The sequence below is a fragment of the Phaethon aethereus genome (assembly GCF_964289735.1).
Source record: "Phaethon aethereus genome assembly, chromosome: 3".
Classification (NCBI taxonomy): Eukaryota; Metazoa; Chordata; class Aves; order Phaethontiformes; family Phaethontidae; genus Phaethon; species Phaethon aethereus.
In genome coordinates this window covers 29,583,418-29,610,367 of record NC_138576.1, presented here as the reverse complement: position 1 = coordinate 29,610,367, position 26,950 = coordinate 29,583,418, and the positions used below count along the sequence as shown (strand labels likewise).

Sequence of the window (26,950 nt, the reverse complement as noted above, 5' to 3'; positions counted from 1 at the left end):
TGAAATACCTCATGTCAAATTATTCCAAAAGCTGTAATCATTTTTTTTTTTTCCAGAAGACTGAAAAGTACTGTAAGATCTCATAATAGACTGTTATATTATGGTCTGGTTCTTATGGACATTTCGATGAGAACTCAGTGATAAACTAAAATGCCAAAGATATTTTAACTGTAAAGTAAGATAAAAAGCTTCTACCATCTGTGCTGCTTATCTTCATTTTTACTTTTCTGTTGAAAACAATTATGTGTATTTTCAACTTATTAAAATAAAATCATGGGCTACATTTAGTGAGTGATGATTTTGTCATCATCTGCAAAACGTTGACTTACCATGGAGTTAGATCTAGGGCTCTGGAACTAAAGGATGTAACCATTGTGTATTTTGTGAAAAATCAGAAAGTTCTTGGGGCTGGATTTTCTACTGTAAATAAAAAGAATTGTATGCTGTAGTAGCGTATTATTTGAAACATAGCATCATGCAAATATTTTTGGTGTCAAGCAGTGGTTTAGACTAGACAAGGCTAAAATAAGTGAAACTAATGCATAATTAAATAAGCTAAATAAGCCAAGTAAATAACAACTGCAATCTATTGTTACAATTTTTATATCTTAGAGATCTAAAAGTTCATGAAGTATTATTTTAGTATACAAAATCATAGAATCATGGAATCTTTGGGCTTGAAGGGATCTTTTAAGGTCATCTAGTCCAACCACTCTGCAATGAGCAGGGACATCTTCAACTAGATCAGGCTGCTCACAGCCCCATCCAACCTGATCTGGAATGTTTCCAGGAATGAGGCATCCACCACCTCTCTGGGCAACCTGTGCCAGTGCTTCACCACCCTCCTTGTCAAAAATTTCTTCCTCAGATCTAGTTTAAATCTACCCTCTTTTAGTTTAAAACCATTACCCTTGTCCTATTGCAACAGTCCCTGCTAAAAAGTCCGTCCCCATCTTTCTTCTCAGTCCCCTTTAAGACCTGAAAGGCTGCCATAAGGTCTCCCCGGAGCCTTCTCTTCTCCAGGCTGAACAACCCCAACTCTCTCAGCCTGTCCTCAGAGAAGAGGTGCTCCATCCCTCTGGTAATTTTGATGGCCCTCCTCTGGACCCTCTCCAACAGGTCCATGTCTTTCCTGTGCTGATGGCTCCAGAGCTGGACGCAGGACTCCAGGTGGGGTCTCAGCAGAGCAGAGTACAGGGGCTGAATCCCCTCCCTCAACCTGCTGGCCACGCTTCTTGTTATGCAGGCCAGGAGACTGTTGGCCTTCTGGGCTGTGAGTGCACATGGCCAGCTCATGTCCAGCTTTTCATCCACCAGCACCCCCAAGTCCTTCTCAGCAGGGCTGCTCTCAATCCCTTCATCCCCCAGCCTATATTGATACCAGAGGTTGACCCCACCCAGGTGCAGGACCCTGCACTTGGCACTTGGCCGTGTTGAACCTCATGAGGTTCACATGGGCCCATGCCTGGAGCTTGTTCATGTCCCTCTGGATGGCATCCCGTCCCTCAGGTGTTTCAACTGCACCACTGAGCTTGGTGTTGTCTGCAAACTTGCTGAGGGTGCACTCAATCCCACTATGTCATTTATGAAGATATTGAACAGTACTGGGAAGTACTGGGAATGTACTGGGAATAGTAAAGAAGCTATAAGTTCATAGCAAATTTTAAGTAAATTACCTCTTTTCCTGTGATTATGTTTTTCATCAATAAAATGAGGATATACATACATATTTTCTTCACAATTACATTTCTCCAAATATTTTTGAAGACTGAGTTTTCAACTCATCATTTCTTCAGCATTACTTACTACTATCTTGTGTAGTGATGACATAAATTTTTCATTACTTGTCATAATGTCATAGCCAATGCCATTAACATGATCTTTATTTTATATTTTTCCTTTTTATGCAGAGGTAACTACCATGAATGTGTATTGCAATTTACGTTCAAAATCTTAAAACCATTATATAAGAAAGTGGACTGACATTTCAGAACATTACTCTAATGTAAAGTAGGATTATTAGGCTTATTTTATAGATGGAAAACTGGGACCCAAAGATTGTCAAGATAAACGTAGGTGAGGTGAATCACCATTTTAACCAGCGTACACTAGATTGTATAGGTGCCATATATCAGAACTGGGACTGAAACTCAGACCTCATGACTCAGAAGTACTAGGGCATACTTCCCTTTGGTGACACTAAAATGTGCAGCCTACAGATAATCATCAAATAAGTTAAAGACTTTAATGAATGATAGCATTTGTAAAATTGCTCCAGAATGGTTAAGTGGATCTTTATTTTGGGGTTTTTTGTGAACAGCTATGAATCAGACAGATTAATGCAACTTTTGCATTATGGATTTAATATTTCAGTGCTCTGCTCTGAAGTATTTAGCAATTTTTCACTGTGCTGATTAAACTTTGTTGTAGATTATGATTATGCTGGTTTTATCATTCAAACACTCAAAACTGATTCTTAACTCTTTAAGTGGCTTGTAGTAGACTTTTATTTCTGAAGGGGTTTAGAAGTCTGCTTATATTATGTCCTTTTGTCATGTTCTCTGTAAATGCTAAATCAGTGCAAAATTAGTAGATTCCCAGTTCTAAAAAAAAAACACAATTCTTTTTTTCATAGGAGGAAGAACTAAGGAAAAGTGGAGAAGCCAAATACGCGCACTTGAGTGATGAGCTTCACGTATTAATTGAAGTGTTTGCTCCACCTGGGGAGGCGTATTCTCGTATGAGTCATGCCTTGGAAGAAATAAAAAAATTCCTCGTTCCTGTAAGTGACTGATAGCTTTATTCTGTGACTGGTTATGGTTTTGCTGCACTGAATCCGTGCCTTCTTTAAGCACCTTTAGCTCAAGAAATTAAAAACAAAAGTTCGCTGAACATTCATCTTTCATTCTTTCATCTCAGGGAGATGCCAAATAGACCATTAATTGTCACAGTTGGTCCCTTTATATATTTTCTAGATGTTTTATTATTTCCATTTGTCATTGTTTTTTGCTTTCCTTTCTTGGTTTTTGGAGGGTAGGATGGATTACATTTTTTTCTGGTTGCAGACATTAGTCATTAGTATGTGAGTACAGTCTCAAGATTTTTGAATATTTAAGTCTGTAAAAACATTTTTGTGTATGTCATGATTTATCTAAATACCTTGCTAATGAAGTTAATGAATTTCTTGTGGAGCAAACATCATGAGGAAAACATTCCTCAGATATTTCTGTTCAGACAGCTCATCATGACTCAGACCACAATTTAGCAATCCTCCATCAGCTAGGAGACTGCAGGAGCATATTGTAAAGCTGTGAACCTTTTCAGTTCGATTTATACGAAATATATCACTTTCTGAAATATTTACCTTTTTGTCAATTGATTTTCCATCAAACTCTCTGGCATTGATTTTCTTCACATTTATACCATATTCCATGGTATTTTCATACTTAAAATTTGCCCTAGAATTTAAATATATGCATGCTAAATACTAAGTAAAGGTTGCTCTGTGTAGTAGTAGAGTTATGTGAGTTATCATCTGAGGTCTATCCTGAGACTATTTAGAACTCTAAAAATGTGCAGAATGTGCATTCCTTGAAAAAATTTGTTTCTATTTATGATTAAAAAATGAAGTAAAATAACTTCATATCTCTCAATAATAACAGAAGGATTCAGTTAATGCCTTTTTATTATGAGTAATATGAAGCCAAGATAAGAGATGTTCAGATGAGACGTATCCATATTTGCATGGCAGAACTTGAATGTTTTATTTGGTTGGGGCTTCTCGGCAGAAGGAAAGAAGAATACATTACATGTACAATATTTAAGTACAGTATTTAAAATGTTCAAACTTTTTAGGGCAACGAGTTATTTTTAAGAATACAAAATAAGTAACTAAAAATGATTAAAACAGATGGATATTAGTTTTCAATAACAAAGTTTACTGGCACCAAGTGAGTGCCCTTAAATAAGCTACATCTTAAACAAGTTGACTATCTTTCTGATTCTCCCTTTCCATCCCCTTACTATACTTCCAGTTTGGAAACACAGATAATAAAATACTATTTTAAATGCTGGGAGATAGCCATGAGACAAGAAAGCATTTTTTTCATGATTTCTGAGACTGAGTTGAACACACAACATTCAATGACAAATTAGGTCAGTGTTGTAATGCTGGCAACATAACGTGGAATGACATTTTGGCTGCGAGTTAATGGTGAGGAACTGCCAAGCTGTAACACTGAACAAAAATTTACGGTTAAGTTACAGGTTCTTGAAAAATCAGGAGTGTTATAGCTAAAAATGGTAACAGGGCCAGTTACAAATGTTGCCAGGGTCTGTCCTTTGGATAACCCTATTTCCAGTTGTTCGTGACTTGGCCGAACTTTGATTTATTTCGATAAAAGGTTCCTGTTTAAAGTTGGCTTTGTATGTCTTCTTCATTCTGGGAAGGAGCTACTGTGTTACAGCATGAAGCAGTGATGGTGGTACCTCTTCCTATGCCCCCCGGATTTTTAACATCCGTTGCATATTCTGTCCAGCCTGAGAAAACCTGTTCTGGGTGAAGAGGGAGAGCGAGCAGTGCGTGAAGAGAGCAGTGTTAAAATTTGTGGCATGTTACTGTTTTAAATATTCAACAGCTGCACAAGCATATATTTTGTGTCACACATTATTTATTGATAAGGATTATACATATTTTCCAGCACAAGTTTAATAGCTACTCTGGAGGAAGTATGAAAACAGGTTCTTTGTTACAAGATTTTGAACTTGGTTGGCAGCGGCAATAATCACTCCAAACAAGTAACAATTGTACTTTATGACTTGTTTGTTAGTTTTATCCTCTCTGCTTCATTTCAGATTTACAACAATTTACAAAGCAATTATTAACTGGCTGGTTACAACATGTGTCAAGGGGTTTACACTCAGAAAGCTTGCACTAGATAATTTCCTTTTTGTTTCCTATTTACAGCATCTCTTGAAAATATTTTATGATGTTTTGTTGTTTATAAGACCTAATTTATTACAGCAGTGAATGCTGGCGTTGCATGACAGGGCTGAAAGCAGTAGAACCTAAGAGTTTTATCAAGGATGTAATAAACTATTCAAATGAGTTTTCACATTGCTTATGAATTTTGTGAAGTTTAAGTGAAATATTGCCCTCAGAAATTACAATGTTTGTTTGTGTCAGTAAGATGGAAGGACATTTTTATACTTTAGCCATAAGTTTTAATGAGAATTTAATTTTATTATTTTTTTATTTTATTAATATTAATATTTTAAAATAAATGCCTAGAAAATGAAATAATAGAAAAAGAGAAAAATGTAGAATAGGGCTGAAAAAAAAAATTGAACATTAATTAACTGAAGCAAAATTTTAATGAACATATATTTTTTATTTAAATGTAATTACTTTATTTTCACCTTCTACCTTGCCCAAGAATAGCACCAAAATTTTTACTAGTGAAGATTTCACCTCCAAGTCGGAGGTGGAAACCAACTACCGCTATTTACGCTGGCTGTTCTACACGTTAACACGTTTCAAAGCTGCAGGCAGCTCGGCCTCAGGTAGTGCGTTGGGACCCCTCCAACAGGCATTTCAGTGAATGATTGAACCCCCAATGTCTGCAGCCTTTGGTAGTTCACCAACTGACCCAGATGCTTCATCTACTGCCTGCTGCTTCCATTTTGCAAATTGTTTGAGGTCTGTGTGGGAGCTGCTGTTGGGGCGTTGCTAACTAGTGGATAAGATTGACTTTTGCAACTGACTTCGTTAGTTCTTTTGTGTTTTTGATGCAGAACTTTGGCTTTTGGGGGGGTCTTATATGAAATTACTAGCTAGAGATTATGCTCCATTTCATTTTGATGTTTACTCTTAATATGAAAATTTGAATATAATAGAAAGAAGACAGGTAAAAAGACCCATGATTAAGTAAATGGGATTAATACCTCGGAGTTTTGAAACACAATTGCCTGCTCCTTTTTTTTTTTTTTTTTTTGGCAACCTAGTAAAAATAAAAACCAAAACCTCCTCCTCCAAATCTCATGTTTAAGGTAAAAATCAAATTTGGAACTGATGTTAATATTATATAAGTTACCCAGTATCACCTATGTGGAAAATATAAACAGTAGGGATGCTTAGGAGGAAGGACACGTGCTTTGCAGATTCGCCTCTGTGGCCAACACAGGTTCAATAACATCCATAGATATCTGACTGCCAAGTACTTGTGACCCAGATGGCCAGCGACCTAGGTCTGGGTGGGAACCTAAGGCTGATGCTTTGTCTCAGTGCCTCAGGATGGGATGCAGGGTCAATGAACTAGAAGGGAAGAAGTTTAAAATGGCCCATGTAGGGGGGAAGTAACTCAGAAGCTTTTCAACCTCTGCTGATTTTAAAAGGTTCATAGCTAGTAAATGCTGTGAAACTTTCTTCACCATTAATAAGCAATTAAATGCTACATCATTCTTATCAGATATGACCATATCATTCTGATTTATATCCAAACGTACAAATATATTTTCTGAACAAGCTATCATTTCCATACAGTAAGGGCTATACGGTCTTTAGTTCTATGCTTCCTAACACATGCAAAATCTTTTTTCTGATAACCATTTTTATCCCTGTAAGCAGAGCATTTTTATTTGACATGGTTGGCATCCCTTGGGACGAGTGAAGAAGATACTGATCATTCATTTTAAGTGCGAGTGCTCTGTAATAGGGAGCTATTATGTAGAGGGTGGGTTGCAGCTGTGGTGACATGACTGCTTTAAAAAGGTTGTTCACAACTGTGTGGTCAAATGATCAGAAATGGAACCAATTACCATTTTAAGAGCTACTGTTCAAATTACTTGCATACATTTTCCTATTCACTTCTATCTGCTTTAAATTGAGGCATATTGGCAACACTCAAGTGCTGGGAGTAAACACATGGTCATTTAATGCAGTCCAGTTGATGGGTGATCTCTCATGATGATCCAACTGTATACCTCGGTATTTTCTGAAGGTGTTAATCAGATGAGATACGATTCCTTTATGAGGGATTAGTGCAATGAGGCAGCAAGTGAATACAGGTTTTTATGTTGTTGCTTTGAATTCAAGCTACAGGGTCTCCCAGGCTTTCTTGAGGATGGCTAAATCTCTTATTGAATAGCTAACTTCAATCCTTTTACCTCACCTTGCTTCATACCACTGAGTAAAATAATTTTCTTACTAATAATTTAAGAAGAATGAGCTTTCTCACTCATCCAGCATCCAGCATCAGCTCTTCAGTCTTCCTAACTAAAGATAGAAAATTATTGAGTAAAAAGAGCCTTTCAGTGAAAAAAAAGTTACTAATTTCATACTGAAAGTTATTCATACCAGAAGTTGGTATGAAAAAATTCAGATTTGGGAGGAATTAAAAACGAGCTTTGATACCAGTTTGTTTCAGTGAGAACAAGTAAATAATCTTAGCGTTTAATGCCTTGAAGGTATTTCTCTAGCCAATGTTTTAAAAGAAATTGTTATGCTACAAACATGTTTGCTGTATATATAGTAAGTCATATATACTACAGACCGAAGTTATTAATGACCTGTTACGCCATGTTGTCCTGGCTATATTGTAGTATATACAGCACACAGTAACAATTTTTTGTGAAAACGAAGTTTTGACTGTTTTTTAACAAGTATATATAGGTATATGATATTTATTTTGCACATTTTTTATTAGTCATCTGAATTTCTTCTGTGCTACAGTATAATATGAAATCTCTATTTACATACCATTTCACACTCCATGGTTTTGTAATCTTACTTTTGTTTCCAAATAAACTATATTATTGAGGGATTTTTCAATCTTTTTGTCCTCTTTCAAAGATACCTCAACAGGCGAAATATTTCCCTAACTATGATGTTGAGCAGCGGTGCAGCTCCATTTCTAGGAATAGACATCTTTTATACCTGTCAAAGTAAATAATTTATACTTGCAAATTCTGCAAAGGTACTTGTGGTAATAAATACTTACTGCAGTAATTATTTTAAAACTCTGATAAGAAAATTATTTGAGCAGCTGCTTCAGTTGTGCTGGGTTCTGTTTTTCCCAGTGTGCAACATCTCAAGCAATTTCACAGACAAGTTTTGATAATCAAGGAAAAGAAATTCAGAGTTTCTGTCAAGGCCTAAAATGTCATAGCACTTCACCTCCTCACAGCTTTTTTCTAAATGTTACTTATCAAATCAAATTATTATAAATAAGTTCAAACATGGATGTACTCAAGAGAGTTGTCATAACTTGTGGACAGTGGTTCTTGACTTTTTACAGACTGTGAAGTTTTTCTAAACCACGATGTTGGCCAACTGAGCAGCAGCACTTGTGTAGTTTAAATCACTCATTTTAAGTTTGATGAAACTAATGCTAGAACTATCCCTTCAAGTGGAGGTTTGGGGGTGGAGACGTACACTAAAATGGCCTTTTAAATTGAAAATTAAACTCCAGTATTTCTCAACTGACTGAATTTTTATGTACTTACTGATATACAATATACATTCCTGGTTCTTTCTGCTGTGAAGCTATAAAATGGATAGCAACACAAAGAGCACATAATTCCTCAAATGTCTTTAAATTTGTGTGATGATGAGTGGGTTGTCTGTTGGCATGCCAGACCAACAACTATCTTTTGCCTAGGCTTAGCTCCCCACCTGCTTCAAGGTGCTATGGCTACTTCACAGCCCCATGTCGATGCTCATGCTTTGAGTGGACTCAGACCTTTTTAGATATGCCAGAGACATATTTAGTCTGTGAAAACAATCCCTTGGTGATCTCTCTCTGACACACAAAGGAATCAATAGAAAAGGGACAGCCTTATTGCCAGATCCAGCCTTTTTTTTTGCCTTTAAGATTAACCAGAGACATTAATCTGATCGGGGGTTTTACACTGACAATTAATCTGAGCATACTATTGAGAAGTGGCTGTGGTTTAAAGAAATATTTACAACTTGCTTGGTGAGTCTGTATGCATCAGCACTTTTAAAGGCTTGTCTTGCTGCTTCCTCTTGTTAGGGCGTACGTTTTTCACCAGTGACAGATCAGAAGCAATGATTTGGGTGTAGGTGATAAAATTAATGAAGAGAAATTTAAATCCTACAGTATTGCTCCCAGTTTCTTAACTGCAGGTCTCTAACATGTAGCAAGAAGTTGGCTATGGTATTGCATATTAGACTGTACAAACTCCTTTGCAGGGACCACCAGGTCCTCCTACACATCTGGCATTTCATTTAAGAGCTGTGTGTGTGAGTACAAATTTGGCCAATCTCATCAATAAAGGTTGGTTATTTGACCCAGTGAAGAGGCTGCAACTTCATGGTCTGAAAATAAAGTTCCATGTAGTTCTATGTAAGAGAAGGCATGAAAAGTGTGTCTAAAATAATTGTTTTTCTTGCAAAAAATTACTTCATAATCACAGAATCACTAAGGTTGGAAAGGACCTTCAAGATCATCAAGTCCAACCATTAATCTAGCACCACTCTGTCCCCTAAACCATGTCCTTAAGCACCACATCCACATGTTTTTTGAACACTTCCAGAGATGACGACTCCACCACCTCCCTGGGCAGCCTGTTCCAATGCTTGACCACCCTCTCGGTAAAGAAATTTTTCCTAATATCCAATCTAAACCTCCCCCGGCGCAACTTGAGGCCATTTCCTCTCGTCCTATCGCTGGTTACTTGGGAGAAGTGACCAACACCCACCTCACCACAACCTCCTTTCAGGTAGTTGTAGAGAGCGAGAAGGTTTCTCCTCATCCTCCTCTTCTCCAGACTAAACAACCCCAGTTCCCTCAGCTGCTCCTCATAAGACTTGTGCTCCAGACCCCTCACCAGCTTCGCTGTCCTTCTCTGGTCACGCTCCAGCACCTCAATGTCCTTCTTGTAGTGAGGGGCCCAAAACTGAACACAGGATTCAAGGTGCGGCCTCACCAGTGCCGAGTACAGGGGCACGATCACTTCCCTACTCCTGCTGGCCACACTAGTTCTGATACAGGCCAGGACGCTGTTGGCCTTCTTGGCCACCTGGGCACACTGCCGGCTCATGTTCAGCAATTTGCAATTTGATAATTGCAAAGAAAAAAGATATGCAAGAAGTTATGTGTTTCCATCATATATACTAGTCTGCTTTTTTTCAGCCATCAATATGAGGAAAAAAAGGGCAAGACTGGGGCTATAAATATAAAACTAGAAGCAAGGAACTGAGAGTTATTTATTTTGGTTCTTTCAAGGAATTGGTTTGTGGCTTAGCCAGGTTACTTTATCTCTGTTTCAATTATTTCAGAAAAATGACAATAGGATTTTTGAGGTTTAATTCATTTGTGGAGGTAGAGTCAGATAACACATTTCTTTTCCCATTTTTGATTCAAATTGAAAAGCATACTGCAAATAATACCCAGTCAGTGTGTTGGGGCTTTGGTTTTGGTTGGGGCTTTTGTTTCTTTGTTTTAAAAAAATGGGACAGACAAGATTTTGGTGGCATTTTTAAACTTTATCTTTTTTTAATGTAGCAAATGTCAGTGTAGCCAATTCTGAGAATGCCAAGTTATGCTTGCTTAGGAAAGCATAAAAGTAAAAGCACAAATACAGAGTAATCTTTCCTCTCTTCTGTAATCTTACCTGTGTTCTTTCAGGTACCAGCAGTCAAAAATTGAATCTTTTCAAGGCTGTATCCAGACCATCTTGCCTTATAGCCTGTGGTAGATGTGTCTTCTTTTCCCTGAGCTTGTCAAGTGCTTTTCTCAACCTCAGTTAAGGTTTTGGCCTCAGAAAAACATCAGCTTGCAATGGGTTCGACAGTTTCATTATGCACCATGTGTAAAGACAAAAATAAAAACCCAAAAGCCCATGTCCCCTTGTTCCTTTTAAAGCAGCTGCTTAATGCTTTATGAGTGCCCTCATCTTCATGCATGGTTGAAAGCAATGGGTGATCTTGCATCGTTCATCACTCTTGCATTGCTCTGGATTTGTTTCTTTTTGAAGCTCCTCATCCTTCCGTGTACAGAAATGGAGGTACCTCTGATTATCTTTGTGACATACCTCTGACTATCTTCTCCATGTCTTTCTGTGTCTTCCTTCACTTACCCTTTTGCGGGGCGGGAGGTGGGATGGCCATGGTGGCACACAATAGCCTCATCTCAGTAGTCAAGAAGCAGCACCCTTCTGAAATGATTCTTGTGATATTTTCTGGTTTAGTGTCAGGGTTTTTCCTAGTACTGCATACCGTTCTTCCACTTACACTGATTTGATGTTTCCAGAATGCCATTTGTAAAAAATCCAGGGCATCTTTCTTGAATGTTAATAACTAATTTAGAGCTATTTACTTTTGGTATTTTAATGTTTATCAATACTTAAGTATAACTACTTTCATATGCATTATTTTACATTATCAACACTCAGTTTTTTCTGCCAGTTTTTTTTCTAATAATTGAGTATAATGAGATCTTTCAGCAATTCTTTGCAATAACCTTTAGATTTTATTGCCCTGAATAACTTTAAAGGAAATACTGTTCATGTCACTGTTCACTTTTCGATATAATTTTTAAACATGAGCAAAACATATTTTTTGAATCACACAATAAACTTTTCCCCTCAGAATACACAAAATTATAAAAACAGCCCAGCTATTCTTAGTATTCTTTCTCCTATAACCAAAGAGAGAATTATTAATCAATGAAGTGTTCTCTCTTAACCCTTTGACAACTTTTGCTGCGGCTGATGAGAGTTTTGATCTCCATCCATGGAGGTCTTCAAAAATGGATGTCTCATTTTCTCTGTGCTGTGCCATATGACATAAACCTGTTCGGAAATTATTTGTGTAAAGAATAAAGATATATTCATCCACAGAACATACTTCTACGAGACCAGTGACAACTGCCTGAATACATTCAGTATGTGCAAATGTGAGAAGGTTTCAGTAAGTAAAGGATATATATTTGCATATATTCCTGATGTTTTGAAAGGCTTAAAATGTCCTAATGGCAAGGAATAATGTGACAAAACTTAACTGGCATGAGAGATTTTTAAAAGAATAAGTAAGTTCAAATACCGAGTTGAAAAGAAAAAACTGTTGTTTGACTATGAGAACAGCTTTCTACAGAAAAACAATAACTTTAGTTTAATATGTTTTTGCTTCAGCTTCAGTGATGAAGGGATGGCAAGAGGTTATAAACAATCACTGTATAAAAATCACGAAAAGATGCAGAAGACAGATTAATAGCAATTAAATTTATGAAGTAAACGTTCCATATTTAATTCAATAGTTGTGAAGGAAATATGTGGCCAGCAATGCAATAATAATACAAATGTGTTCAAGGAACATTCGAAATAAAAGGAATCTGAAAAAATATATAGACTTCAATCCCTGGAGATGGTAACTTTATCAATAACATTAATGATGCAGAAAAAGCAGAATGTTTCCATAAATATCAGTTGTGTAGCTGGAAAAAAATAGGCTGATGTAGTTTATCTTACTGAAACTATGCAACACTTTGCAGTTACTAGTACAGTAATGTTAATTTTCAGAAAACTTGTTTAGTAAAAAGTCAGTGAACTGAAGAAGGAGTCGTAGTGTGCTGGTCTGAGAGCAGTCCTGTGAGCAGCAGAGCTAGTGAAGGCTGATTTCAGATGACTTCGTGTCTCATGTTTGGGGTTTTGGGGAGTCAGATAGGCACTGTGTTCTCTGACTGAAACTTGTATGGGTTTTAGACAAGGTGTAATGGTTTTAAACTAAAAGAGGGCATATTTAGACTAATATAAGGAATAATTTTTTGACAATGAGGGTGGTGAAACACTGGCACAGGGTGCCTGGAAAGGTGGTAGATGCCCCATCCCTGGAAACATTCCAGGTCAGGTTGGACGGGGCTCTGAGCAGCCTGATAGATCAAGCTGTTGAAGATGTCCCTGCTCCTTGCAGGGGGGTTGGCCTAGATGACCTTTTAAAGGTCCCTTCTAACCCAAAGATTCTATGATTCTATGATTTACAACTTCATTCGTTTAGGAGGTTTTTTTGGTTGAGGCTTCACCTTATGCAAGCATTTGTACCGGACATCTGTCAGGTACAGCTGGAGTTGGCAAATGAGTAAAAAGTTAATTGAGTTGGAACAACAAGCAGTAGAATAGAAACGTAGCCAGTGAAAGAAGAACTTGCAGTACCAGTGTGACTGTGTGGCAATTATGCAGTGACCAACCTGACACCAGTTCTTCACTGAATAATTGGGAAAGACTGCAACTTACAAAAAAAACAGAGAAAGGAATCTAACCACCAATTTAATATTCTTATGACTTGATAAAAATAGATTTGTCAAAAAAACTGTTTTAATGTTCAATGAGAAAGTTTATAGATAAAATCATGTTAGTGACACTTGATATTCCTATAAAAATCTATCACTTGTATGATGTAAGTGACAGGGCTCAAAGTTCTTAATAAGAAATTTTCCCTAGATAGGTGTGTCTGTAGCAATTTTCTTAAGGAGTTGGTATGTGAAACTTGTCTGTCAAACCTGTTTTATGTATCAAATTTTGAAGATGGAAATTTGCATCTTGATATTAGATTATTTCATTTCAGCATATTCCTGTCCCAACAAAACAGGTTCCTCTGGGTGAGACCTATCAAGCGGCATGGGTGGTGCCATATTTAGACCCTGTATCAAAATCTATAGCCATTAAGCAGGTGAAGAGACTTCTTGTGTGGGAGTGGTACCTCAAAGTTCATCCCCAGCCGTCAGCCCTCTTACATTAACATGTATAAAATTCTGAGAATTAGGATGCATCTTATATCCTGCCTCTCTGCAAGGATTAGAAGCTTTACTTTGGAAACATCAAGATCAGAGACATACCTCCAGATAAAATAGGCGTGAAACTGTAAAAGGTTTTTGATAAGAAGGAATAATTTTCTGGAGCTACCAATAGTCCATTGACTACTAAGAGAAACTGTTGGTGACTTAGGTAGAAACAAAGACTCTCATAGGTACATAAGTCATTTTTTAAAAGAAAGTCTGTATGAAACTTAATATTTCTGAAGAGTTGTAGAAACATAGAATCATCAAATCGTAGAATCTTTGGATTGGAAGGGAACTTTAAAGGTCATCTAGTCCAACCCCCCTGCAAGGAGCAGGGACATCTTCAACTAGATTAGGTTGGTCAGAGCCCCGTCCAACCTGACCCGGAGTGTTTCCAGGGACGGGGCATCTACCACCTCTCTGGGCAACCTGTGCCAGTGGTTCACCACCCTCATTGTCAAAAATTGCTTCCTTCTACTGAGTCTAAATTTACCCTCTTTTAGTTATAAACTGTTACACCTTGTCCTATCACAAAAGGCCCTGCTAGAAAGTTTGCCCACATCTTCCTTATATGCCCCCATTAAGTACTGGAAGGCTGCAATAAGTCTGCCTGGAGCCTTCACTTCTCTGGGCTGAACAAGCCCAACTCTTTCAGTCTGTCCTCCCTCTGACCATTTTTGTGGCCCTCCTCTGGACCTGCCCCAACAGGTCCATGTCTTTCCTGTGCTGATGGCTCCAGAGCTGGACGCAGGACTCCAGGTGGGGTCTCACCAGAGCGGAGTAGAGGGGCAGAATCCCCTCCCTCAACCTGCTGGCCACACTTCCTTGGATGCAGCCCAGGATGCGGTTGGTATTCTGGGCTAGGAGCGCACATCGGCGTCTCGTGTCCAGCTTTTCATCCACCGGTACACCCAAGTCCTTCTGGGCAGGGCTGCTCTCAATCCCTTCATCCCCCAGTCTGTATTGATACCAGGGGTTGACCCCACCCAGGTGCAGGACCCTGCATTTGGCGTTGTTGAACCTCATGAGTTTCACACAGGCCCACTTCTTGAGCTTGTTCATGTTCCTCTGGATGGCATCCTGTCCCTCAGGAGTGTCAACTGCGCCACTCAGCTTGATGTTTTCTGCAAATGACAGTGAAAGAAAGCAAGCCTTCTCCTCATCCACTGTTACCAATTTGTCAGTTTTGCTCTTCGGGGAGGGTACACTTCCTTTGACCTTCCTTTTCTGGCTGACATACCTGTAGAAGCTCTTCTTATTATGCTTTGCATGCCTGGCTAGCCAGCTCCAGCCACGCCTTGGCCTTCATGACCCCATCCCTACAGAACTGGGCAGAGCCCCTGTACTCATTCCAGGACACTCGTCCCTGCTTCCACTGCCTGTGCATTTCCTTCTTGCCCTTTAGTTTGACCAGCAGGTCTCCACTCAGCCATGCCGGCCTCTTGCCTTCCTTTCCTGATTTCTGACACCTGGGGATCGAGAGCTCTTGTGCTCTGTGGAAAGCATCCTTAAAGATCTGCCAGCTCTGTTCTGCTCCCTTTTCCCCAAGGGCAGTTTCCCAGGGGGTCCTATTGACTTTGAAGAGCTGGAAGTTCACTTTCCTAAAAGTCATGTGATGACACTAGAGTTTAGTGATCATTTTTGTTCAGAGCTGACTAGAGACTTTATGGAGAAAGAGTGAGCCAGTCTGATACCCAAAGCTGTAAATGGGAGTCAGTTGGGAACGACGGGACAGAATCTCACTAAGTGAGATAGGTGCCGGAGCTCATTCAGAGAGGAAGGCTGAGGATGGATGCAGAAGTCAACAAAGGCACACTGTAGAAGAAATACCTCATATATCCTATTTAAATGACTTGAGCACAATTACTATCTAACTACTGGCTTGCCATTTTCTCTCAGCTGTTTGAAAACTCTTTGATGCATGCAGTTTATTTTTACAATTCTTACTAACTAAACATGGAAAAAAAATTAAAACTATCTCCTTTAGACATGCTACAACAAGATTTGTGTCTGTTGGACAGTAATTCAACATCAGCGTAATTTTCATGTCTGCATAATTTGTGAATGACCCAGTGAGTAACAACTTGATTACAGCACTGTTGAAAATCAGAGCGTTTAGGGCCAGATTGGAGGAAGTGAGAAATTTTTGGAATCAGGACGTGTGACAAGCTGGGCAGGATCTGGGGCTATTTCTGATTAAGGTGCATACTTTATAACATTATAAACATTCCTGTTTATAATGGATACTTACCACAGAGTTAAGTAAGAGCCTGAGCAGGGCAGTACAAGAAGAAAATGAAAACAATGGAAAGTTCTTATTTTTCAGAATTTTTCTTTTGGTTATTTCTTCACTTTTATAAACTGTGTTAAAATTCAAAAGTAAGATCTTGAACAGTAGTGGACCCCAGGCTCTTAATTAGGCTCTAAGATTAGGGTTAAATGAATAGACATACACTGTCTAGGAATTGTCAGTGGGACAGCTGGCAGGGAAGCACAGGCAGAAGGTGATTTTTTTCCAACCAGTGAGGGCTTCAAAAGGTCATGGAGAACTTGGCAGAGAAAAAAAAAAAAAATTTAGAGTGACAATTAAAAGATGTTAATTGTTTTCATTATTTGCTTTTCATCATTGGTACGCCTGAAGAAGTGAGTAAGTAACGCTTTGTTCTAAAAACACTATTTCTGAGTTGTTTTAATCTACTCACAAGTCCCTAGAGTGTAGGATTTCCTTAGGTGCCAAACACACATGGGCCACTGAGTTACAACAGACAGGGAAAAGCAATCAAGAGGTGTAAAATAACAGTAGTTGCAGCAGGTTCAGGAAACCAGTGCTATTATCACAGAGGGGCTAAGAAAATCCCCTCAATGTCAAAAAGGATAATTACATATGTAACACAGTGCTGAGTAGGGTAGGCACGTATAATCTCTGCCCAGTCATTATCCTTAAAATGATCAGTTGAAAATCGGTGAAAGGAACCAATGCTAAATTAAACAAAGATTTTGCTCCGTTGTTAATTGAGATTTCTTTTCTGCCTATAAACACATCAGAAGGATGGATTGTGCCTTGGGTATTGGCTGTTCTACATTTTCTGTGTATCTTGCTTTGATTGATTAATAGATTGAATAGATTTACGTCAGTCTGTAGAACGAACTGCATCCAGGGTAGGAGCTTACATACTAAACTGAAAGCAGGTGCGGTTAAAAACGGAGGTGATAGAAAGCTCGGAAAAATATTTGTGCATTGGGCATCCTGACCGTCTGCTTCACTACAGCATCTTCAATGTGAATACGGTGATACGTGTCATAAAATGGTATGAGTCCCCGATATGTTATTGCATACCTGCATGAGAATGTGGGTTTACTCTCTCCATCTGTCTCCCGAACAGTGTGAATATGTTGCAGTATGTTTAAAGAGATCTCTGTTTTAATTTGGTTAATCAGTCTTCACTCAGAGCTCAACTTTTTGCATGGTCAGAAATCATCTTTTCTGCTGGAATGCAAAAGCCTGTTTTGTTTTGTAGTGCAATCCTGTATTTCAATATCACTTAAAAAAATAATTTCTCCTGTGTCACATGTCAAAATAAAGAGCTATCTGAGTCATATCTTATTATTAAAACGGCAAACAAACAAAATCTGAATGTGATTATTTTCTGTCAAACCCTAGCCTGTTTTTATGTAAATTGCTGTATGCAGGAGCCACACTCAAAGGCTAGTTACACGGTATATCAATTAAATCTTGACTTCCTTTAATCAGTTCTGAGTTTCAGGTGATTTTATATAGTTTAAGGCCAGAGGGAACAAAGAATCTACATTGAGTTTGTGTATATTATTATATATTATTATATATTGTTATATATTATTATAGGGTATGTATTGTGTTCTGTATAATGATATACATCACTACAGTTATTAGAAAGTCTATTACTATAATATAGTGTAGTCTATTATTGTATAATGTTAGGCTGTTTGTTAGATTTCATCCAGCTACCCTTATACCGAGACCACCAGCTTCAGTCGCACATCCTGCTCTCAGGTCATCCAGCTGCTCTGCACGACAAGTGCCTGGCACCCACAACAGGTGAGGAAACCTACCTGAATGAGAAGATGAGGACTTTTATTTATGGAGAAATGAATCTTTCCAACCAGTCTGATCAGAGACTGAGAATCAAGAAGGGAGGCAGAATCCCTTTTTGTTTCTAAACCTGGCAGTTTTCCTTCTGTGTATGGGAGTAAAGCATGGTTTTAAACTCTAAGAGGGTAGATTTAGACTAGATCTAAGGAAGACGTTTTTGACAAGGAAGGTGGCGAAACACTGGTACAGGTTGCCCAAACAGGTGATAGATGCCCCATCCCTGGAAACATTCCAGGTCAGATTGGACAGGACTCTGAGCAACCTGATCTAGTTGGAGATGTCCCTGCCTCTTGCAGCGGGTTGGACTAGATGACCTTTAAAGATCCTTTCCAACCCCAACTACTCTATGATTACATGATGCACCTGAGAGGTTTCTCTCTACTGCCATAAGCTGACTGGTGTCCCATCTCTAAGGGTGGCAGGTTTCTTGTGGCTCTCAAGTATTTATAGGGAAAATAGTTATAAGAATAGGAAAGAATGCATCTGCTCAGTATCATATTGGGGTCAGAACAGCTTCTTGACCCTTCTAAGCAACTTACACACATGTTCTTTAGATATATGTTGAGCATGATGGGAATAATCAAGGCAGTTCTGTGTCCCCAGAACTTGTAAAAAGGAAATCAAGGGAGAATTTATAGATGCACAGGTTCTAAAACCAGGAAGTACAACTATTCTCTTCGAGCCCCAGCCCACACCGGCAGTAGAATTTCTCCTAAAAACTGTACACTTAGTACATAGATGTTTTGGAAAGATATCAAATCCCACTTCAAGCACTCCAGATGATCTGGAGTTCATCATCTTCCTGCTAAGCGTTAATTACTCTTGCCCATAGGAAACTATGTCTATTTTCAAGGTGGGTGCTTTTTTGCCCCTAAATTCAGTTTCCAGTCAGTAGTTCTCTGTCTTTGCCACATTAAAAGCACCTCCTCCTCTTTCCAGCTATCAGTTATCCTTTTGGGTCTCCAGAGAGAGAGCGAGAGAGCGCGCATCAAAGAAATCAGATGTTTTCTCAAACCCATTCTTCAGTAAACAGAATTTTTTAAAGCCTCATTATACAAGACTTTTTTTTTTTTTCTGTTTGACTGCTTTCTCATGTCAGCTCTTCAATCCTGACCCTGTAGTCAGAAAAGCCATGTAGGTTTGTCATAGTAATTGAGAGTTCACATTTTTACCACCCACTAGTTTACAAAGCAGTACCAAAAAAGAGTTTATATAATTGTCCAAAGAGTTAGCAAGAATATGTGTTGAGCCAAGAAGTGATTTCTGCAGACAGTGCTCTGCCTTTTGATATAATAATAATAATAATAATAATAATAATAATAATAATAATAATATAATTGTACCACAATACCATTTTGCAAATCATTCAGTGTAAACCCTGCTAATTCCACCTCAGTTTTAAATCAAAACATTAACTGATAAAAAGTTTAGCTGAGATGCTTGATCTGGAAATGGTTGCATACAGTGGAAAGTCTCACGTCCTATTCTATTATACAGATATAACTTTCTATCCACATCAGGCAGGATAAATAAAACCTCAATTTTCCTTGCAAATACAGAACTGAAACTTGAGTTAAATATCTCAGTGTTTTCTGTAACAGTCTTTAAAACTTCATCTAGAAACGTAACTCTTTGAACTACTTTTTGGAGTGGGGTGGGGAGAATTGAAGGGAGTAATCATATTGTATTTCCAAATGCCTATATGTTGCCCTTAATCATACTGATCATTCTCATTTCACTGATATGTTTTGCTTCCATTATCAGTCACCTACATTACAAAAATACTTGTCCATCCTTCTTACTATTACTTTTACATTGTTTTTGTTCTGAAATAGGCATTTAACCTAAATAGTTTATTGCCCAGTTCTGCCTTTTTAATATCTGTGGCATTTGGGTTATGTGGGCAGCCTGCAGGACGCTCTTCAGCAGCTCCCAGCTTTCAATAACATTTCTGGCTGCAGACTCACATTCCCAGACAGGTACTCCAAGAACAACTCAAGTTTCAAAAATGCGACCCTTTTTAAATGTTGAATGTATTCCTGATATACAAAATTACAGAAAACATCAAGATCAGTGTGTACCTAAGCATCAACTGATTTTCAAGTTGAGCCTATGCTGTCAGCGTAGTATCACTACTGACTTGCTCTGCATTGAACTCAGACTTTTCTTTAAGCAAGTACAACCTAGCCTGTTTTAGCAACTTTATAGTTTTGTTTCAGTTGCATGCTATGATATCTAGCAGATATCCCCAAGATGAAGTCAGTTCCATTATACATTTTTTTCTTCACGTGTAGTAAGAGCAGAACTTTAAGGAACATTTTGTTTTCTTGTACAGGTGAAGTGTTCTATAGCACGTGCACACCTATACTCCATCCTTTGCGTGAAGAAAGCGTTAACTTCTATTATCTGAGGGCCTGATTCTTCTCTTGTGAACATTGTCCTTGAAGTAAAGTACCATCTTCCTGTCTCCTCTTTTCCTGCTAGTTAGTGGATCTTTTCTGCACTTTGTTTTGGGTGCCATTAAATACTGTGCTAGATCCCACCAGTGAGCTTCTAACTGAGATCCTCTAATCTGATGTTTGTCCCATCTCTCCCATCTGAGGATGGGACCACGTATAAGGCATAAAAGAATGGAGAAAATAAAAATAATGGGATGGGAAAGTGAAAGGAAAACAAAGAGGAATAAAGACAATTAAATTAAATTCATTTAAAAAATTAAAATTATGAATAGCACTAGAAAGATACTATCTGTGGCTGCAGCTTCTATGAAAAATGTAGGTGCCTTAAGTTTTGTTTAAATTTTCATGAAAAGTAGCTTTTAAATCAAATGTATCATAAATATTTGTAATTCTTTTAGTTATAAAAAATGAATTCCAAAGACTATGAGAGAACAATACTTGTTTATATTTTTCATGTTAAGTGAGATGGAAACATTTCATAGGAAGGCATATGCAACAACTGGTAAAATCCACACAAAAATTACACATTGCCATTAATATATCAAGCATTGCATGATTTTTATTTCAAAGAGAAATTATGATTAATTATTATAGCATGCTCACACTTTTGATGGAATATTAATAGCTTTAATTTCATTGAGACTGACAGACCAGCTAGAGTCCAATTTCCCATTTAAATTTTTGCTCATTGCTATTAAAAAAACTATTTAAAATGTCACAATACCTGCAAAGATGTTGTGAGAAGGCCAGTGTGACATCACCTTTTCATGCATGTTGATTGAGAAATAACTGGCCCTAACTGTAAAATTTCCAAATTAAGAAAAAAGACAAGAACACACACAGCAGTTGCCATATTTTCTTGAGCGAGGTCAGGGATATGGGGGGAGGATTAGAACAGCAGGGATGGTGAAATGTGAGGAATAAGCACAGCTGGCAGGAAAGATCAAATGCTCGGTAGAAAATATCAGATGACTCGGAGAAAAAGGCACTAAATGGTATTTTTTTATTTCTTTCCATAGACGTCAATGGAATCCTATCAGTTTTGCTCTAAAGAAAATTCTGTAGTGAAGTCACAGAATACTTCATCAGAAATAAGATGCAAGTTTAGTCATTAATAAAGCTTTCAGGGGGCCAAAGTTAGTCATGTGTACAAATACTTTATAGTTGGTGGAAGTTCAGAAATAAATCTGAATTTTATTCATCACAATGCTAGTACTTAATTTTTTTTTCAGCAATTCATGATGTGTTAACCATCCAAAAATTAACATTTGTTCTTCTTGCAGTTAACATTTTAAACAGTATTACTAGAAGGCTTGGGTAAGGGACTTCTACTGGTTGTTCAAGAAGAGAAAACTATAAAAGATCTGCTGAAAGTATTTCTTTCCTGAAGAACAGTGCTAGCCTTGTGGGCACGCATTTATATACAGAGCTGCACACACTCACACACAAATGCATTGGCTCCTACAGAACACAAACATGAAGGCACAGGAGCCAGTCTGGATCCTTCCCACTATTTTATGCTCCAGAATAAAAATGTGGGGAGCCTGCAGACTTAGCCATTACAAATGCATTAATTCTTCTGAGGTAATTCATCATCAACTATCCACTCCAGGTATGTCTATTAATAATCTGGGCATACCTACATAAGATTAGGTACATACAATTACGCACTGAAATCTCAGGGTAACAGCAGGGTAACAACAGAAGAAATAATATATAAAAATAATCACGAAGTTCATGGCCAAAATTTGCCCCAGGAAACAATAATGGTGGATAATGGTGTGTGAGCAGTTGTACAAGGACGGTAGGAAAGGACATGCAAGAATTTGTGCAGATTTAGCCATTGAGAAAGACTAGATCGTCTCTTCTAGAGTGATGGAAACTTTGCAAGTGAGAAGGCAGAATGTAGGGCGCTCAGAGCTATCGGGATTTAGTGCCCAGTTGTAGCCACCATCCTGCAGGGAAGACTGAAATTTAAGCTGTTCCCCTTCTGTCCTGTTCAAACAAGACAACGCTATAACTCTGAATGCAAGATCTGAGAGGGCAAAGGCAAAACGACACCAGAGGAGCTGATGTTGGAACCCAATAAAAAGGGCACATTGCTGCAGAGAGAATCCCTAGCTTAGAGTCCCTGTTCCCAGGACTGTTTCTGCATTTTTTCCGTTGACACTTAAATAGAAGCTCTATATGCAATCCTCGTAATGAGGAGCAGAGCCTGTGGCTTTCTTCTCACAGTAGTGCACTTTCATAATTTGGACATCTGTGACTTGGACGATCCAAAACAAAATATCTTACTATGCAAGCTGATGTTTTTATAATAACATCTGTCTTACGTTAAGATGTATTTGTTTAATTCTAGCAACCAAAACAGTAGAAAAAAATCCTAAAACTGTAATGCAGATGAAAAATCTGCTTGCCTCTGGGATGTCACAGGATTACAGGGTGTCTGGAGGCTTTGTCATCCGGGAGGACAAGGGGTGGCAATCAGGTGGTCAGTTGTCCAGGGTATGTATTTGCAAAAGGTTGTTCAATACTTGGGCACAGGGTAGAGCATTCCGTGATCATTTCTTGGTCTAAGTCAAAGTCAAGGAGCAGGAACTTTTGACAAAGGTTATTGGAAATGAAATATCTGTTGACTAAGTTATGTGTTTGCAATTCTGAACACTAAAGACCATACAATGGAAAGAGAAATAGCTCAGAAGTTTTATGTACCCCAGTTGGAAGGCGGGTATTGGCAAGAGAAGCCTGCTGGTCTCTGCTTGCATCTTATCTGCAAATAAGCAACTCTTACCATTATTCACGGCTACAGAATTGCTTGAGAGAGTCTTCTAGGCAACTGCAGGCTGGGGAGATCACGGACGCAAAAGTTGAAAACAAAGTTGGAAAAGAAATGCTTTCAGTGTTGAAGGAGAATGTTGGAATGAGCTTCCTCTGCAATGGATGGCTGAAAGTCAAGGCAGGATGCATTCATACTTGCTGGAGGAAAAGAACGGAGAAAATAGCAGGATATAGTTGCTAGAGATTCCGGATTCAAAACAGGTCTGCAACAATTTAGCTAGCATGATTTAGGAATGCTTTTGGAGGTAATCAAAGACATTACAATGAGTACTTATTAGCAGAAACAGCCCTTAATAATGTTGCCGTTTACTTGGTTTTGGAGAACAAGAGATTAACCTCTCTTGTGAGTTAGTACGGCTTGCTTTATCAGTCTCCTGGCACTGCTTCAGTTGGGACTCTTCTCCTCCTGGGAATGACAATTTGACTACAAGGTCTTTTCAGAAATTCACTGATCACCTCTGTTCTGTCTTTGTAGGAGTCTTCTGCTTTTTTGAAAAAGAAGAGAGGATTTGAAAGCCTTCTCAAACTAGAGTCTCGCTGCATTTTTCAAACAGTAATTCTGACCGCTTTTGTTGAGCCTGGGGAAAATAGTAAGAAAATTATGCAATTCCAAGCAGCATAATGCAGTTTGAAGCTACCTGGTGATACGTGTAGTTTGTAGGAAATAATTGAAACTGGACAAAAAGGAGAATAATTACATTGCATTTTGACCTAGGATCATACCAAAGTTTTTGTTGCAACTGATCAATGTAGAGTTCCACTGAGTACAAATTCCTCAGGTAACAGTGAGGTAAAAGAGTGAGACCCTGGGATGATGTCCCAGGGAAATACAAGACTTGCTTTCTTTTGTGTTGGATCTTTACGAGGGGCTATGTATAGCAGGAAGGGATTTCCAGTTTTATGTGTATGAATAAGGAATAAAGGTGACTACATTGTGTAGTCATAGCACTAATAAACAGCCCAGAAGTCAGGGATCTATTACAATAATTTCTTCATGCTTTGAAGAGCACTCAGTGTGCTCAGAGAAGCAGTCAACATTACAAAGAACAGATCTGCAGATGGAGACAAGATCCCCTGCAAGGCTTTAGATATTTTAGGGCTCAGATATTTTAGTGGAAAATTACTCGTTGAATTAAAATCAGAGAAGCAATTTATTTTCCTCAAGGCTAAGTTTGAAAAGATGGAGCCTGATATTGCTATAAAACGTTGATGTTGTTAGAAACCACTCTTTTTGTCTCATTACTTTTATAGGGCTTTCTTAGGTATATTCTCCTTTTGTAAAATTGCTAGTTAAATTTATACATTGTAAGGCCGTAAATATAAATTAGTTAACAACTGAACAGTCTCTTTTCCAGTTAAAAAACATGTTTTGGAGATTATATCCTCAGGAGATATTTCTGAGTGTGCTGCTAATGACATTTCATTTTCATTAAGTTCATGGGACTGGGGTTGGGAACAGGCTCCTATTTCCTCCATTCCTGTAAAGGTCCTTGCAAAGAAATAGGGTACTTTATACAAAAGGAAGTATAAACCCCTCCCTACATACCCATCCCCTAAACTTCCCAATAGCCTATACGGTTCCTTTCTTAAAAGACTTAGATCTTGAACAGGCAGAACCAGACAGTGGCATACTAATGCACTAGCTCACATTGTAGGACTACGCTTACCAAAGGTATGCAGGAAGCATTTTCTAGATGATGATTGGCCGATACAGAATTATCCAAATTATGCAAATGTCCCAAATGAATATTGTAAAAATAGTATTTCCTTTCACGTACAGAGACGTTTACGGTTGTCGATATTTTAAAATTGTGTATCGGCAGCAGATTATTAGTGAATCAAATAAGAGGTAACAATTGTCTTTTTAACTGGATTCTAACATTGATTAAGTATTGAATGTGTCGTGGTTTAAGCCCAGCCAGCAACTAAACACTGTCCGCTCGCTCACTCCCCCACGCTGGGACAGGGGAGAGAATTGTAAAAGTGAGAAAACTCATGGTTTGATAATAGGGAAAGACAAAGCCGCACACACAAGCAAAGCAACACAAGGAATCCATTCCCCACTCCCCATGGGCAGGCAGGTGTTCAGCCATCTCCAGGGAAGCAGGGCTCCATCACGCGTAATGGTTTCTTGGGAAGACGGACGCCATCACTCCGAACATTCCCCCACACCTTCCTTCTTCTTCGCCCAGCTTTATATACCGAGCATGACGTTGTATGGTATGGAATATCCCTTTGGCCAGCCTGGGTCAGCTGTCCCGGCTGTGTCCCCTCCCAGCTCCCCGTGCACCCCCAGCCTGCTCGCTGCAGGCCAGCACGAGGAGCTGGACTGTCCTTGACTACTTAGCAACAACCTAAAACATCATCACATTATCAACATTTTCTCATTGCAAATCCAAACCATAGCCTCACAGTAGCTTCTGTGAAGAAAATTAACTCTGTCCCAGCTGAAACCAGGACAGAATGCTTACTCTTAATAATTTCATTGCTTTCTTTAGTGTGATAAATACACATAGAAGTGTATTAATTTTCAGATACTTGGTGATTGCTTTACCGTTTTTCTTTCTGACTTTCCATTATTAGTTCATACACTCCAGGAAAAGATGGAGTTTATGCAAAAGCTTACCTAACTTACCATTAAGTCTTTATCTTCTTCTTTAATTTTTTTTTGTTTTAAATTAAGAATTCTGCTATGTAATAAGGGGAAAAATTAATAAGAAATGTAATTTTCACCTATTTCCTTAAAGAAATAAGGCTAATGCAGCTGTAGCATTTATGTGTCAGAAAATTTGAAATCAAAAAATTTCAAACAAATTGGAGGAGCACAGTCTTTAAAGATATTGTCTACAAGCTATGTGAAAACCGGTTTCTTGGTCAACGGGAGCCTCAAAATAGTACCTATCTTCATCAAGGAAAAGCAAAACTTCAACTTTTTGAGATAAACATTCCAGTTTGTGCATTTTAGCTTTCCCAGAAAACATTGTGAAGTGGTAGTAATTCCATCACGCTGAGACAAATAGTCAAGGCACCTAAGTCACGCTTGCCGTACGGAAGTGAGCTGGGTAGGACGTGGGCTGATGGCCTGGGAGGGATTCAGGGCGATGCAGCCAGTGTGTTGGGGAAGGGTGGTGAACAGGAGACTCGGGGACCGAGGACGTGGGAGTGCTCCTTTGGGGCTTTTGTGGTGAAGTTTCAGGTGGAAGTCAGCAAAGCTGGGTTTAGTTCAGCAAAACTGCATGAGGAGCAAAGTCTTATGTTTCTTCTGCTAAGGGGAATAATGAAGATTGCTTTTTATTATAAGACTGTGAACGGCAAATGCAATTTTGTACTAGAAGTACTAGATTTTTTTCTTTTTTTTTTTTTTTTTTTTTTTTTTTTTAGTTTTCCAATATTACAATCTGATGGCTGAGAGAAACTTTGGCAGTAAAATACTCCACCACTAGGGAAAAATCTTGGTCATTTATTTTCTTACTCTCAGATGAAACATATTTGGAAAATTTTAGCACTACCAAGTTCCTTAAAAGTCTTACAGTGATGACCTGTTAAAGAGAGTGAACTTTTGAGCAATGACTAGTGTGTACATGGGGCCGTTAAAACCATTTTGTTTCACTGATTTTGGACAGGCACAGGTCTGTTGAGGAAAGAAAGGCTGTTAGTAGCCTCTAAGCCTCACAGAGCACTTAACTGCCTGCGGGCATACCAATTAAGTGGAATTATCATCCCAATTA

At 38.4% G+C, this 26,950-nt stretch overlaps 1 protein-coding gene across 1 annotated transcript in view; it reads left to right on the top strand.

Moving 5' to 3' along the window:
- KHDRBS2 (KH RNA binding domain containing, signal transduction associated 2) overlaps positions 1-26,950 on the top strand; it is a gene marked incomplete at both ends in the record, with an annotated part of 384,824 nt that overhangs the window by 199,194 nt on the left and 158,680 nt on the right. Inside the window, one exon of the mRNA XM_081998222.1 lies at positions 2,636-2,782. Coding sequence (XP_081854348.1) covers positions 2,636-2,782 — 147 coding nt within the window. The remainder of the gene's footprint in view (positions 1-2,635; positions 2,783-26,950) is intronic.